The following is a 16,654-nucleotide window of genomic DNA, read 5'->3' on the forward strand; positions in this document are numbered from 1 at the left end:
CAATAAACACGTTTGTGCTAATAGAAAGAGTGTGGTATATTTTGTGTGATTTCTCTGATCAAAGACGGATTGCTACTTATTGACTGTAGTTAGAGTGATGAGGAAGAAACATGTAACTACAGTACCAGAAATCTTCATTACTCCAAGTTATCTTTTTCCTTGCCGAATCTCCTCCCCGCCTCAATGTCCTCACATAATCTCATTATGTAGTGGCTTATCATCTGGAACATGTTGGGCTTGGTTAAGGTCCTGCTGTGCAGGAAGGAGTGAGCAGGTTGTTTTTATTTTATTTTTTAAGAGAAAAATTAGAAGACAACATTATACTAGCAGTGGCATAGTGTTGTCTCACTCTAATATGATGGTGAGAAATCAGTCTAGTAAGGTGGGCTACTACAATATAATCCATCTTTTCATCTATAATCTACGAAACGGCAAGGGTTGTTAGATTGTGCTTTTCATGGAGAGATAGGAATGTTCATTCCAGTGTCACACACTTACAAGAAATATTCAAGAGCTATACATTCTGAGATAAGCATATGTTCCCATGTTTGTATCATTGAAGAGTGTGTTTAAGTGCATTTCTTTTCATTTCATTTTTTTCTGTTAGCTCTAACTTTATATTATATATTTAACAATATGTATACCAACCCATTGCAAATATATTGGTAAAGTAAGTAAAAAATAGCCATGGATGTAACTGGATCTTTGCTTTAGGGACATGGGAGGGTTTTGTATCTTGTGCTTCAGCTCCCAAGTTAGATTTCTCTTTCGCTTGAGATTAGTATAACTGCACGAAGTATCTTTTCGGAGAAAGAATTGGAGTTTGTTAGGCGCTCTACTGTTATACTAAATGGCATGTCCTTCGTATCTGTCACTGATCCCCTATTTACTGGGATCAATGACAGAACCAAGGACAATGAACAAAGGATGCTACTGGCAAACGTTTGGTCCCCTTATAGTCTCATTAACACAGATCTAATTTGATTGAACCAATGCAGGTCCTCATGAGGTGGATACAGGTAGCAGCATTACAAGGGGAGCCGTGTGTCTCTAAAAGCTAACCCCTTAAACTTTGCACATAAGTAAAAAAATGCAAAGGTAGAAATGTCAGATTTTAATAACTATTTACTTCTTTCTCACAGATGCCTAGAGGAACAGATAAAACCTGGGCTCAGAAATTGTACAACACTCATGTAAAAAAATCGGCTCACTTTGAGAAGCCACGCATGTCGAACCAAGCTTTTATCATTTTGCACTTTGCAGACAAGGTAAAGCTCTTGCACATTATAGATTTGTCCTATTGTGGTGCATATGCATTTTCCAAATAACAGGAGACTGAACTAAATGTTTTTAGAAATAAAAAAAATGGGATTGTATCATTTTTTGAGTACTGTAAATGTCTGTTAATAGCCAAATTCAGCTGAACTAGAGAGTGTGCTTTTAACGTCACAATTTCAGATTTTTTGTAACATTGATATAATTTACTTGAATGTGACTACCTACCCAAAGTCCTAATAGAGGTACTTGGTATGATGAACTGCAATTTAAGGGTTACAGTAGATGTATATCAAAGTGGATGTTAATACATTCTCTGTAAAATCAGTCTTGTTCATGTGATATCACTGGTACATTTTAAATAAATTATGACATTTTGATTGCGAGAGTATCAACCATATCATGGATTGTGTTAATTTTGCTGTAGGTGTCACCAACATGTCTTGTTTGTAAATTATTTTAGATTTTGATGGTATGCATGTGGATTTGTCACGTGAACTCTGAAAATCAGCGCCATGCACCTAATACCACAAATTTACAGATTATACCTGAACCTTACCTAGAGGTTATTTACTGTCCAATGGAGCAGAAGCGTAGAGCACGGAACTCCATTTGTCCCATTATAAGGCAAATATCTTCTTCAATCTGCTTTCCGGTGTCACTTATTAACCCATTCTCTAACCCCTAAAGTTCTAGGATGTGCCTAAGCAGAGTGTGACTTTCAACAGCTGACAAGCAGAACACATCTTGGTGTAACCGATCAGATATGAGGCAATTCAAAAAACAACTTATACTTGTGAATAACTTACAAAAGTAATTTACTCTTACTCTTTCGAGTATGTTTACTACTTTTGGCTATTTGCAAAATCTGAGTGTAAAGTTACTCAAAAGTGTAAACTTCACCCTCTGATATAGGGAGTAGGGAAAAATTCATGAGTATAAGTTACTACTAAGAAAAAAAGAACAGCAGTAATGCCAGCACCACACATGGCCAACCAGTTCCACTGCAAAAACCTCCATTGAAATATTGGAGGTATTCAAATAAACCTTATCGTAAATAATGGCATATTAAATGACATTATTTAAAATAGTTAAAAACATAAATAAATGTTAAAATATATGTATATATAAATAGTACATATATATTATTTAACTGCAAAATATTTCAATAGCCCTATTTTAAATGTAAAGACTAATATAACTTTTTAGATTAGAATGTATGTAAATTCATTTTAATCGGTTCCAAACATCACTGTTAATAATTAGGAATGCATGATATGTTTTTGGTTTAGGTGGGATTTTTGTCTCAATGTAAACCTCTGAAACATATTTTGTATTTAATTTAATATATTTAACTTAAAGATTTAACTTAGGTTAATAGTGATGTAGCACCATTCACATTTTGTTCTACATTTAAAATAAGTATGTAACATTAATTTACAGTACTAATTAATATAAACATTTGTTTTACTAATTCATTATAAAGTTTACCCAAACATTTCTCATTTTCTCTATTCTTTACAATAGGTAGAGCTCCACACCAATGGTGGAGGCTCCCTATTGTAAAGTACAGGGAAAAGTAAAAAGTGTATTTAACTTAAACACTATTGGTCAAAATATTTTATGTTAAATATTAATGTAAATATTGTTTTTAAATTAAACAAAATGATATGGCGATATTCACTCAATTATGACTTAAATCTTAAATTTGTCTAAAAATAAATAATTAACTAAACTTTATTTTTCTGAAATTTAATTAAAAAAATTTATGCATTAAGAATAATTCAAAGTTATGCATTGAATTATTTAAAAGTAATATAATTATATTTTTATAAAAATGAATGTCAAAGCATCTGAGGTTTAAAAGGCGTCAGGCCTGGATGGGTTTATGGGTGGTTTTAATGAAGCTTCCTGTCCCCACACCTCACAAATCTATTTAATATTTTCTCAAAGGTGATGGCGGTCACTCCCATGATGCCTGAAACAGTGATCTCCTTCATACACAAACAGGGTAAAGATCCCAAACTATGCACCTCCTAAAGGCCTACAGCCCTGCCTCATTTAAATATAATGATTTTTACAAACATATTAGCTACACCATCAGAACACCTTCTTCCGGATCTGATTATCCAGATTCACATGTATTTATTTAACATTGCCAGACATATGACTTAAGTAGGGTCTTTCACCTGGCAGAGAAGGCATGGAGAAAGTCAAAACCAGTGGTCAAAGTGCCCTGAGGTGCAGAGAAGGCCTTCGACCAGATGGTCTGAGGCTTTATAACGCAGATTCTCCAGAGATTGAGATTTGGTCCCAAATCCATAGCTATGGCTTTGCCAGGCTATAAAACACTTGTAGTATATTCCTGAATGGATGGCTCTCCCACACCTTAAGACTGAGAAAGGGTATTAGGCAGGTTTGCCCACTGTCTCCCCTGCAAGATAAAGCCTCTGGCAAGGAAAATCTGGGGAGGTGATGTGACACTGAACCCACAGTTCAGACAAGACATGCACAGACTGATGCTGATCGTAGATGACTTTTTGTTAACAGTACCATCCCCTGCTATTTGAATTCCAGGCTTACAAGAGCTTTTGAGAGAATATGACGCAGTCTCAGGGTTTAAGGTGAACATAACCACATCAGAAATATTGTGTCTCACAGTCACACATGCAAAGGTCATTGCATGGAAGGAATGTACCATGTTTTGTTGGGCCTCAAAATCCATTAGATACCTGAGGGGCTCTTTTACCCTCAGACTCTTCATATCAAAATAAAGCCAGTTTCCTCTCTCCCCTTGCTAGATTACAAAAGGAAGTATAAAAAGTTGATGATCTTACTTCTTGGATAGGTGGAATTAAAACTAGTAAAATGACATTGTTTCCTAAGGTCCTGTACCTTTTTTTAAGCTTTGCCTGTTATACTACCTGGGAGCTTCTTCATCAACTTTAAAAAAAGCAATGCTTAAGTGTATTTAGAAAGGAAGTTGTCCTAGGCTTTCATATCAAATACTGTGCCAACTCAAAGACAAAGGAGACTTGGCCCTTCCTGACTTGAGACCCTACTATAGACCTGCACAGTTGAAATATATTGGTGCACACAGACACTGTGGGATGTGGGATGTCCTAAGGAAAGCAAAGTGTGACCGCCTAACAAAACTGTATCTTAGCACACCTACATTCCCAACACTACAGATTTAGGACACCCTAAGCTGAATCTACATTTGGCTACTTTCCAGTCTCCGCTGGGACACCATAAGCAAAATGTTACATTTGACTACTTTCCTGTCTCAGCACACCCATCTGTTTTAATCCCACATTTAGACCAGCACTTTACCGGGTACCCTTTTCAACACAACAGAGTGGGGCCTGCCTTATGATCCCTGACATGTTCATAACAGGAGAATTAATTCCTTAGAGGAATGTAAAGCAGATTGTAATGTAGATGAATCAGAGATTTCATTGCACAAAGTTACAACACTGAGGCCCTAATTGCGAGTTTGGTGGGCGGAAAAGGCCGCCCGCCAAACTCCTTCAGTCAGGAGACTGCCAGTGCAGTCTCCTTCCCACCTGCCCCATTATGCATTTCCTGCTAGGTCAGCAGGAGCGGGAAATGCACAAAAAAATTGCCAGGTGCTTGAGCCTCCATCCATAAACTCATGATTCAAGCCGCCTCAAAGAGTCGTGCCGTCTCATAATTCTTGTTGCTGAATTCAAAGGTGAGGCTGAATGCTGTAGCATATTCTGTTTTGTCATAGTTTGTCCATGATGGGATGGAACTCATGACAATGCCCCAAGGTTGATGGAGCAACATCCTGAAAAAGTGCACCGTTTTAGTTTAGGTAGCTGACGCTGTTTCACTCTAGTGCTGATGGTAATGTCTTCTCCTTAAGTTCAAAGTCATAGAATTTCACTAGAATCTGCAAAGTAGCAGTCTACAAATGTTTCCCATACCTCGCCAACTAACTCAATGCCATCTGTCTAGTTTCATCTCCAGTTGGTCATCATGCAGGGTAGAGAAGACGCCCCTCACTAATGTTGTTAAGTTCTCCTGCTGGCCTCAAACTTGCAGATTCTCTCTTCGGTATGATTTTCTAAGTCTTCAAGTCTTAGGGTTGCTATCCCTGCTTGAGTCTCCTTGGCATGGATCTGTTCTTTAAGGTTCTGAGTATTCTGTTTAAGTTGCTGAATTTTATGTTCAGCTTCGGCAACTCTGGTGCCAGCAGCATCAACATCAGTTTGGAGATAAGGGTTATTTTTACCCAGATCTGCGTGCAACTCCTCTAGATATGTTACCTGGTCCAAATTGGATCACTTCTGCTAGTTCGGACTTAAATATTTTCAGTCTCAACTAAATCAGACTTTTTCAGTAACATTTTAGTGGGCAGGGATTTGTCTACAGCTTTGAATGTTGCCAAAGACTCACGGCACTCTCCACCGTTGATACCCGGGCCGATGGGTCTCTCTTTTTGTGGGCCTAAGTAGATTTTAAACCGTTTTTTGCTGGGTTTCTTCAGAGGCACTGGCCTAAACCAAATAAGAGTCACCCCTGGGCTTCGAATCTTGCATGAAGTATAAGAGAAGAGGGAAGACGAGCATCAACCAGAGCTGCTCCATAATTATAAATAGGCACTTCCAGGGGGTCTCCCCTTTAGAGATTGCGCCCAGCTAATCAGTGTAGGAAAGTACCATCTTGCCTGGCATGTTACCCCCATATTGCACTGTATATATGTTGTTTTAGTCTATGTGTCACTGAGACTCTGCCAGGCAGGACCCCAGTGCTCATAAGTATGTGCCCTGTATGTGTTCCCTGTGTGATGACTAACTGTCTCACTGAGGCTCTGCTAACCAGAACCTCAGTGGTTATGCTCTCTCTGCTTTCCAAATTGTCACTAACAGGCTAGTGACCAATTTCACCAATTCACATTTGCATACTGGTACACCCATATAATTCCCTAGTATATAGTACTGAGGTACCCAGGGTATTGGGGTTCCAGGAGATCCCTATGGGCTGCAGCATTTTTTTTGCCATCCATAGGGAGATCTGACAATTCTTATACAGGCCTGCCAGTGCAGCCTGAGTGAAATAACGTCCACGTTATTTCACAGCCATTGACCACTGCACTTAAGTAACTTCTAAGCCACCTATATGTCTAACCTTCACCTGGTGAAGGTTGGGTGCAAAGTTACTTAGTGTGTGGGCACCCTGGCACTAGCCAAGGTGCCCCCGCATTGTTCAGGGCAAATTCCCCGGACTTTGTGAGTGCGGGGATACCATTACACGCGTGCACTATACATAGGTCACTACCTATGTATAGCGTCACAATGGTAACTCCAAACATGGCCATGTAACATGTCTAAGATCGTGGAATTGTCCCCCAATGCCATTATGGCATGGGGGAGACAATTCCATGATCCCCGGGTCTCTAGCACAGAACCCGGGTTCTGCCAAACTGCCTTTCCAGGGTCTCCACTGCAGCTGCTGCTGCTGCCAACCCCTCAGCCAGGTTTCTGCCCTCCTGGGGTCCAGGAAGCCCTAGCCCAGGAAGGCAGAACAAAGGATTTCCTCTGAGAGAGGGTGTAACACCCTCTCCCTTTGGAAATAGGTGTGATGGCTGGGGAGTAGTAGCCTCCCCCAGCCTCTGGAAATGCTTTGATGGGCACCAATGCTGCCCATCTCTGCATAAGCCAGTCTACACCGGTTTAGGGATCCCCAGCCCTGCTTTGGCACGAAACTGGACAAAGGAAAGGGAAGTGACCACTCCCCTGACCTGCACCTCCCAGGGGAGGTGCCCAGAGCTCCTCCAGTGTGCCCCAGACCTCTGCCATCTTGGAAACAGAGGTGTTACTGGCACACTGGACTGCTCTGAGTGGCCAGTGCCAGCAGGTGACGTCAGAGACTCCTTCTGATAGGCTCTTACCTCTCTTAGTAGCCAATCCTCCTTCCTTGGTAGCCAAACCTCCTTTTCTGGCTATTTAGGGTCTCTGCTTTGGGGAATTCTTCAGATAACGAATGCAAGAGCTCACCAGAGTTCCTCTGTATCTCCCTCAACACCTTCTGCCAAAGGATCGACCGCTGACTGCTCAGGATGCCTGCAAAACTGCAACAAAGTAGCCAGATGACTACTAGCAACCTTGTATCACTTCATCCTGCCGGCTTTCTCGACTGTTTCCAGGTGGTGCATGCTCTGGGGGTAGCCTGCCTCCTTTTTGCACCAGGAGCTCTGAAGAAATCTCCTGTGGGTCGACGGAATCTTCCCCCTGCAACCGCAGGCAACAAAAGACTCTGGGTCCCCTCTCAGCGTGACGAGCATGGTCCCTGGAACTCAGCAACTCTGTCCAAGTGACTCCCACAGTCCAGTGACTCTTCAGTCCAAGTTTGGTGGAGTTAAGCCCTTGCCGTCCCACGCCAGACTGCATTGCTGGGTACTGCGTGATTTGCAGCTGCTCCGGCTCCTGTGCACTCTTCCAGGATTTACTTCGTGCACAGCCAAGCCTGGGTCACCAACACTCTAACCTGCAGTGCACAACCTTCTGAGTTGTCCTCTGGCGTCGTGGAACTCCCTTTTGTGACTTCGGGTGGACTCCAGTTCACTTTTCTTCTACGTGCCTGTTCCGGTACTTCTGCGGGTGCTGCCTGCTTCTGTGAGGGCTCCCTGACTTGCTGGGCGCCCCCTCTCTCTCCTCATCCAAGTGGCGACATCCTGGTCCGCAGCAGCATTCAAAAACCCTGACCGCGACCCTTGCAGCTAGCAAGGCTTGTTTGCGGTCTTTCTGTGTGGGAACACCTCTGCAAGCTTCTTCACTACGTGGGACATCCATCCTCCAAAGGGGAAGTTCCTAGTCCTCTTCGTTCTTGCAAAACACCAAGCTTCTTCCATCTGGTGGCAGCTTCCTTGCACCCTCAGCAGGCATTTTCTGGGCTCCTGCCCACTCTCTACACTGTCGCAAATCTCGGACTTGGTCCCCTTGTCTTAAAGGTACTCAGGTCCGGAAATCCACTGTTGTTGCATTACTGGTGTTGGTTTTCCTTGCAGAATCCCCCTATCACGACTTCTGTGCTCTCTGGGGGTTGTAGGTGCACTTTACACCTACCTTTCAGGGTCTTGGGGTGGGCTATTTTTCTAACCCTCACTGTTTTCTTACAGTCCCAGCGACCCTCCACAAGCTCACATAGGTTTGGGGTCCATTTGTGATGCGCATTCCACTTTTGGAGTATATGGTTTGTGTTGCCCCTATACCTATGTGCTCCTATTGCAATCTATTGTAACTTTACACTGCTTGCATTACTTTTCTTGCTATAACCTGCATAATTTTGGTTTGTGTACATATAGCTTGTGTATATTTCTCATCCTCATACTGAGGGTACTCACTGAGATACTTTTGGCATATTGTCATAAAATAAAGTATCTTTATTTTTAGTATATCTGTGTATTGTGTTTTCTTATGATATTGTGCATATGACAGCAGTGGTATAGCTGCTTTGCCATAGCTACCTCCTATCAGCATTAGCTGCTAGAAACACCTCTTCTACACTAATAAGGGATAACTGGACCTGGCACAAGGTGTAAGTACCTCTGGTACCCACTACAAGCCAGCCTCCTACAATCAGTCACTCGTCTTTTGTCAATTAAAGGCATGTGGAGTGCGTCTGCTGCACCATTTTGAAGTTCCTTACTAGTTTTAGGTCTCATGCTGACACAGTGTGATGATCTCAAGGAGCCCATCTTAGACAATATGATTCCCACCTCTCCTCACTGTACAGAGGGTCTTCCATATATGATCTTTGGCCATGAAGCTCTCACTGCCTTCTTTTAGCCTCACATCGGCCGCTTCTGATCTCTGCCGCCACACCATAGTGTTCGGTGGTAGCAGCCCCAAGGGCTCCTTGTGCCCCGCAGCCAGGCTGTGCATTCAGGAGCCATGGCCTCCCGGCACCCATCCGTATGGGCCTCTAAGCTCATCATCCTGAAGCCGCTCCATCTCTTGCCCACCCGATCTCAGCGCCTGATCAACCAGGCCTCAAGGGCATCACCTCGAGGTCAGGAGTCGCCATTCCCCACTAGACCCACATCACCTCCTCCATCAGGCATCCATCTGCTGACCCCAGTGTTCTCAACCAAAGATCTCCCCCATTCAGGCACCACTGGAAGCGTCTTTTGTCCCTGTGGGGCCACAAATTGAATGGTTCGTTGGGGAATTAATGCTGCACACCCATCATAACCCACGGCCAGACCACGCCCCCCATAAACTATTTTGGAGGGAGATTACTAAATGTTCACTGGCAGTATGTGGATCGTTTTTGCCTGTTTTTTGCAATTCGACAGCTGCTCAACCCGGATTTGATTGCACTACCATCATGAATTGCAAATGTTTAATTTTGCTGTTACTCAAGTTTACTTCCATAAACAAAATGATATTCTTTGTATGAAAGTCATCTTCTAATATTTTAAATAAGCCTCTTTCTAAACTAATAAGCATGGCAAAATAAAACGTGTTTCGTTTATTTTTAGGTTGAGTATCAGTGTGATGGTTTTTTGGAAAAGAACAAGGATACTGTGTTTGACGAACAAATCAAGGTTATTAAATCAAGTAAGGTTAGTGTTCGGATGAATTATTTTCTTGTATAAATGAAGCCTTGTCAGATCTTTCCTTGAATGTAGAACAGTTTCGCAATTATTTCTAAGATCTTTCAGAATATTAACTGGATGAAAAATGCTGTGCCTCCTTTGATTGTACATTGCAGTATATTTGAAATATAAAAGTAACGTCTACCCGAACAAGTCATACTAACAGTTCTAGTGATCTAAATTCAAACTAAGTTAATGTTTATGTAATAATCTTTTGTTACACTTTGGATAATGTTTTACTTGAGGTTTGTAGGTACAATTGTCATGCACAGTTAAATAATGGATCCTCGTTGAAATACATGGGTTTATTCAGGTTGGAGTGCTTGAAGGCAAAAGTGAGATCGTTATTACTGCTCCTTTTATGAATTTAGAACAAACAAATAATGAGGAGTGAATCGATATATACATGTCCTGCAAGGAAAACATTGTTCTCCTCCGAATTAATTTGCTGCCTAGGCAAAAGAAAATAATTGCTGCAAATTAAAAGTTGCTATGGAGAGCAGGATGGAATTGTATATGGATGAGCAGCAAATACATCTGTGGGTACAACTCATGTCTGCAAGATGCATGATGAACGAGGGTAGTCTCCTAGAGGAAAATAGAGCAAATTTCTCAGACCAAAAGCTTATCATTGCCAGGCTTTTCCACCATTATTTAAGGTCTGTTACACTTCCAGCGGACTGGTGTGGGCATTCGTGTACTATGGATGCTAACAGTACGCCACTTTCAGCCGGTACCAAGGGCGTATTTAACAGTCATGCTCTCACACATATATGCATATGCACACACTCACACAGCATAGAGCTGTACTATTCAAGAGATGGTTTCAAAACGTGTGCTGGTCAGTTGCCCACTTCTGTTCTCACTGCCTCATACAAGTAACAACTAACAATAACAACAAATCTGATTGGTGGCACAGGAGCAGATCATGTTCTATTTGAAATACACTCTTATTTTGATGCAGTTCATGACACTGGTTTTAGAGTGCTGACATACAACACTGTGCAGGAGAGCTACAGGCCATGATTTTAGATCTCACCTCTCTAAGAGTAGGGTATGCATTAGCATTCTACAACATTAAGCATGTGATGAGCTCAGCATCGAGTGCCAACTCAACAAACATGCAGTTTGTGGGGTTTTTCCCTTTCCATTTTTTTCTGGAGGGTCTGTAACTGTGAAGCAGGAACATCAGTAAACAATTTTCAATGCAACATTCAGTCCCTCTGCATCCAAAATTCATCTACACGTGTAGGGACTTCAATAAAGATAGTAATTACTAGGCACAGTTACCTCACACTGATTTCCATGCAACAAGAAGATATTTCTCATTGCAAGTTAAAGATCCGTTTAGGTAAATGTTGATTGCCTTCCAGGGTTATGGACTACCAAGAAGAGCCCTATTCATCTGCAGAGGCATGATGCAAGTAAATGTCCAAAATTGAGTTCACAATTTCACTATCCTGCATGGTTCTTTGCATTCTTCACAAGTTAGTATTTGCCTCTGTTTTCTTGCAGTAGCATTTAGCACCTCGGGAAATCCCACACACATATGCAAACACTTTTGCAGGCGTTGGTGATTTTAAACACAAGGCCACCAGTTGCATCACACAAGACATGCTGCTATAGAATTATTTGATAACCAGAGGGTCTGGTTCTGTCTCTGACAATGCATAGATATCAACGTGTACAGACCAATTCTTGGCCATAATCCACAATTCTTTGCCACCTCTAGTGGCATATGGTCTAGAGGAATATCCACCTACCATATCTTATTCTCACAACCCTCGGTCTTCCCATAAAATAAAGAAAATGGCAGTCTGCTACAGGGCTTTTTCAAATTAGATGTGTCAGTCGCTAAAATAAACCGAAGAAAATGTTTTCTGTAACTACTTGAACACCTTATTCTATTGGCATTTGCCATCAGAATGGCCATTCTTTCTATTAGTCTTGTCACTCGTATCACCAACCTTATGCAATCTGCAGAAATCTTCTATAAAGTTTGACAAATCTAAAATGCCGTAATTAGCCTCCAGCCCCTCTTGAATGGCTTGATCATTATATTGCTACATAGTTTTTTTTTTAGCTCTCTCTGACTTTATTCTTCTTTCACGATTTGGGTACCTAGACATATGTTTAACCACGATTCACCTAGACTTTGTTTGGTAATTTCTATTATTACTGATTGATCTTGAGTAATTTTGAGGCTGGCTTGAGTTGGCAAAAGATCTTGCATAGGATGTCCACCCCTCATTCGCTCGTCATTGCATAATTAGTGGAACTTGCTAGTTTTTTCTTTCTTACGAACGTTTAATACACGCAATATTAAGAGCCATGGGAAACACTCACAAAGCTGTCTTGGGATTGGTGCCTGCCCTGTTTCAATCATAGCAACCTGACAATACTTGTGGATAGGTCAAGTTGAATTTAAGATCCAACTAATAAAAGGTCGGTTTACCGTGTTCTCAAGGCACCCAGTTGAGGTGTGTGACTAGCAGTGATCAAACAATGAGTGCCAACTCTGAAGGTCCAGTGGGGTTCCCACCATGCTCTTGCCAGATACCACTTAGTTGTTGGTCCGAGCATAAATCTGTATTTCTCATCTTAACGGGGCCCCTGTTGTTTTTATTACTGCCTCTTGAACGTGTTTGGGACTAAAGCTGAGATGAGATTACAGACGCACCATCATGATTTTAAAGCCTTTCTATCATCCTGGTTTACACTGCCAAGTAAATGTCAATCATCTGCTTTTGTCATGAGGGCAGAGCCCCTCTTCATTTCCGATTTGAAATGGTCCCATGACTGATGTGATTTCTTATTACAGATTAGTACAGTAAACTGTGCAAATAAACCGTTATTACTGTTGTTTTTTTCTGCATTTCTAAATCTATTGTTGTATTATTATTAGAAACAAATAGAGTTTCTTTCCAAACAACGATTTGATTCCTACGAATACTTTACTGTATACAGTTCAGGCTTAATTCTCGTCCAAAAATGTTAACAAATAATCTTTAAGGGTAACCATAAATTCTGGCAATAAAGCCCTGGCTGCAGTAGCTGAGTACTCTTAATGACCCAGTAAGAACGCTCTGGACCACGAAGAACTAGATAATCTCAAACTAGCTGTCACCATGTGCAACCTTTGTGAAAGCGTGGCTTCATGGGTAAGCAGTCTCCTGGGTTGTACTCCGGCACCTCTCTCACTGCATCCTTCAAAGACGCGAATCCTTTCTGTAAGTGTCGCCAGCAGTCCCCGTCAGCCTTTCACCGTTGAATGTGTGCACGACCTGCTAGATTGGAATATTTAACTCACACGCCTGCTGAGCACAGAAGGGTAAGTGCAAGTCAAAGATAATAAACATTTACCACAAGATGTTGGAAACAGAAGTATTTAGGCTCCTTCAGAAATGGAAAAACGTAATCATTTTAGACTTGGAATTTCATGACTTAATGGACAGTGCTACTGTTCAGAGCTTCAGTGGCATACGGCATCCTTTTACTTATATGGGGTAGTTTCTCCCTTTACTCATCACACATCTTTCATATTTAGGTTACGAACGATGTAATGAAACCCATATGTACATGTAGACATTTACTATGTTAACGCTTCTGGAAATCAAAAACCAGACACCGCGGCCCTAATCACACGAACTGGCTATTGTGTCCCCCCTAAATCAATGCGGATGCTAAGGTGTATAGAGCAATTTATCAAGTTTAAACGTTGTGTAAAAATGATTTGGTGTTCCTCATCTAGTTTGATATATTTACATTGCATTTGAAACTGATTTGCTTTCGTTTTCTTTCCCTGGGTTTGATTTTCCTGATCACCAGAAGGTAAACAAACTCTGCAATACAGCATTTACCTTTTCTAACCTGCATTTATCCCTGCATGGGCACAGTTTGAAGTGACACGTAGCAGACAGCGGGAAGAAATGCTAAGTCTGCTCCACAATGCATGGCCCAATTGCTTTCATGCAGAGTCTGTGTGACGCACACATGGAAAACCTTGCATGTTCGAGGCCCTGGGCCCTCGCGTGCTAAGCTAATGCTTGTTTTCAGAAAACAAACTAACAGCTGAACAGTGGTGTTATGTGAAAGTGCAGCCGTTCAGTGGCTTGGTGGAGCGGAGGTTCCACTAAAGTGAGCAGTTAGAGTTGTCTGCTAGCAATCCGTTCTGCAAAAACCGTGCATTCAGAATGACACTTTCCTTTCAACTAGGTATATACAATGAGAATTGCTATTGACTATGACACACATTAGAATTCAGTCTCTGGTGTTATCAATGTTTTTTCTTGGTCAGTCTGTGTTCCGAGTTACTGTTTGTGGGGGACCAAAAAAAAGGTTGCGTTTCATTTTCCACTGCATTTCCCGATCAAACGTCTAGTACTGCTCACCCGGGAAGAGCACATAAATTACTCACTTGATTGCAGCATCAAAAGTCATCAATCCAGACAGAAGCAGACCTGCAGGTAGCTGCGCCCAGGGAAGCATTCGTCCTAGTAAGTGAGTTTGCCCGTTTGGACAAGATACATCCTAGACCAAACTGACTACCTCTGCCCCAGATGTGCAGCCTGTCTTTATAGTCTGTCTTTAAGCTATTTTGAAACTACTCTGCGCTGAATACTCTTGAACTGTTACTAGCAGCTGCCAAGTTTCCGCGGTCCATGAGTGTTGTGCTGCTCTAGTCCGTGTAATGTTTTTTCTTTAAAACCTGGGACTTGTAATCCTGTTTCATAATGGAAAAAAACAAAGATACAAGCCCCAGAATTCAAAGAATAACCGGGAATGGAGCCGCACATCACGCCTGGATCTGGGAAACTTGGCAGGGCTGGACTGAGAGCAGTTCTGCTTTTTGGAGTGTGAAGGATGTGTTGGTGGGCCGGAGCAGAGAAATCCTGTCCCGTTTATTTTGTTCTTATTAGGTCTCGCCTACAGACAGCTTTTAGCTGTTACGTGTCTGTCATTGAAGACCGATACTTACAGTGGGTTTAGGGTAAGCCTGTAGTTTACGATTGGTTGGCTGTCTTGTCAATCTCAATTGCTTGCTTCTTGTTCAACGTTTACTGGCTTTCCTTCCTTTTCTTATGCTTGCCTCTCCCTTGGGGCATAGCTTTTTTTTTACCATTCTTGTGACTGGGTGACTTCTATGTTCTCACTGTACAAATTCAGGGTAACTCTTTTTTTCCGTTGCTATCTGCAGTCCACTTGAGTGTACCTGATTTTTTTTCCTTTCTACACTGTGCGTTTACTTTTTTCTTTCCTCCTCAATTCTCACCCCACTCCACGTCCTCTGTGTTGCTCATCCGCTCTATCCCACACCCTGTCCATTGCTTTCCCCATCGCATCTTTTTTTTTTTTTTAAACATTTTTTTTAATGGCTTCTCTCCCCTCTCGACGTTAAGCTTGTCTGTTGCTCCCCACACCCACTCTCCAATTACCCCCCACCCCCACCCAGTCCTACGTTGCTGCCATCACCACTCACGGTTCTTATAATAAAACATTTGTTTCCAATTTATTTGGAGTTCCGGGCAGCTGTCATTTGCTGCCAGACCACCCTGTTTTCAAAAGTAGCACTTTTATGCAAATGAAAATAATCATTTTTGTATTTGCCGCTCTGTATGGCATATGCAGTCATAGAACGCTAAATGAAAAAAGAAATGGTGCCCACTCTTGATGTAGGCATGCACAGACGTGGTGATGCAGTGATGGCTGCATTCTGCTGCTGCTGCTGGGCTACACTTTTGTTAACAAAAAAGAAGAAGTTTTAAACCATTTTGATTCACCGCTCTAAAGTAGACGTTCATCACATTGGAACTGTATAGTCACAAAATGTCAGCTTTGTAAAGCATACATGCGCATGCATGGTGAAGCATTTGCACATATATGTCATAATACCATAGCCTCATGACTTATGTACGTGTGCTTACGTGATGATGCAGCATGCACCCACATCCATCATTGTGCTGGCCTTGCCTTTTCTTTTCTTTGCCGATGCTGATCATCGTCACAGTATGTGTAGCAGATCATTATTATTAAAGGTATCGTGCAAATATGTTTTCCTTGGCTCCAGCTTCTTAAAAAACATGCTGTTATTGGTCTTGAGAATACCTCTCTGCTTTCTGTGCTGCTCAGCCGTGCTATTTTCATAAACATATTTCGCTCAGCATCATGAATTGATTTTTGTTAAATTACATGACCGAGCAGAGAAAAGCAAAATGCAGAAATCATATATTCCATGCCTTTACTGTGGTCCCATAAACATTTTTAGAGATGTAAAATTATTTGGCTGTTGACATTCAGCTTGCAAGATATTCATGTATGCACTTAAGTTTCAAGCGTGTGCATCGTTCTTACGGGGCGCCTCTATAGGATTCCGAACATTTGTCCCCGTTCACTGTTCCAGACTGTATGCCCAGTTCAGAATAATTTTTCTAGAAATTATCTCCTGGAGACAACTGATTTTGTTTGTATTACTAAAAGGTGCTTCACCACCTTCTCTTAATGAAGGCAAGACTTCTGAAAAATTCCTCAGCATTTAAGAGGAAACTAACTATTTGATGGACCCTGCATTGTAAACAAGCAGCGGGGGGTCCACATTTCCGTATGTAACTCCCACGTAGGTGTCAGTTCTTTATATACACATTTTACAGCAGGTGTGGACGTTTGTTGCATTTGTTTACATTGTTTATGACCAGGAGAGTGTCTGCAGTGTAAATCTGATCATGTGACTCTCTCTCTTGGAACCAAGGACAGGTG

The 16,654-nt window shown here is 41.7% G+C and overlaps 1 protein-coding gene across 4 annotated transcripts in view; it reads left to right on the forward strand.

Moving 5' to 3' along the window:
* Positions 1-16,654, forward strand: part of MYO5A (myosin VA) — a 571,522-nt gene that overhangs the window by 374,885 nt on the left and 179,983 nt on the right. For all 4 annotated transcript variants that reach the window (XM_069222454.1, XM_069222456.1, XM_069222457.1 and 1 more), the window contains exons 13-14: positions 1,143-1,268; positions 9,785-9,868. In XM_069222454.1, the coding sequence (XP_069078555.1) occupies positions 1,143-1,268; positions 9,785-9,868 (210 nt within the window). The remainder of the gene's footprint in view (positions 1-1,142; positions 1,269-9,784; positions 9,869-16,654) is intronic.

Source organism: Pleurodeles waltl, chromosome 3_1 (genome assembly GCF_031143425.1).
Source record: "Pleurodeles waltl isolate 20211129_DDA chromosome 3_1, aPleWal1.hap1.20221129, whole genome shotgun sequence".
Lineage (NCBI taxonomy): Eukaryota > Metazoa > Chordata > Amphibia > Caudata > Salamandridae > Pleurodeles > Pleurodeles waltl.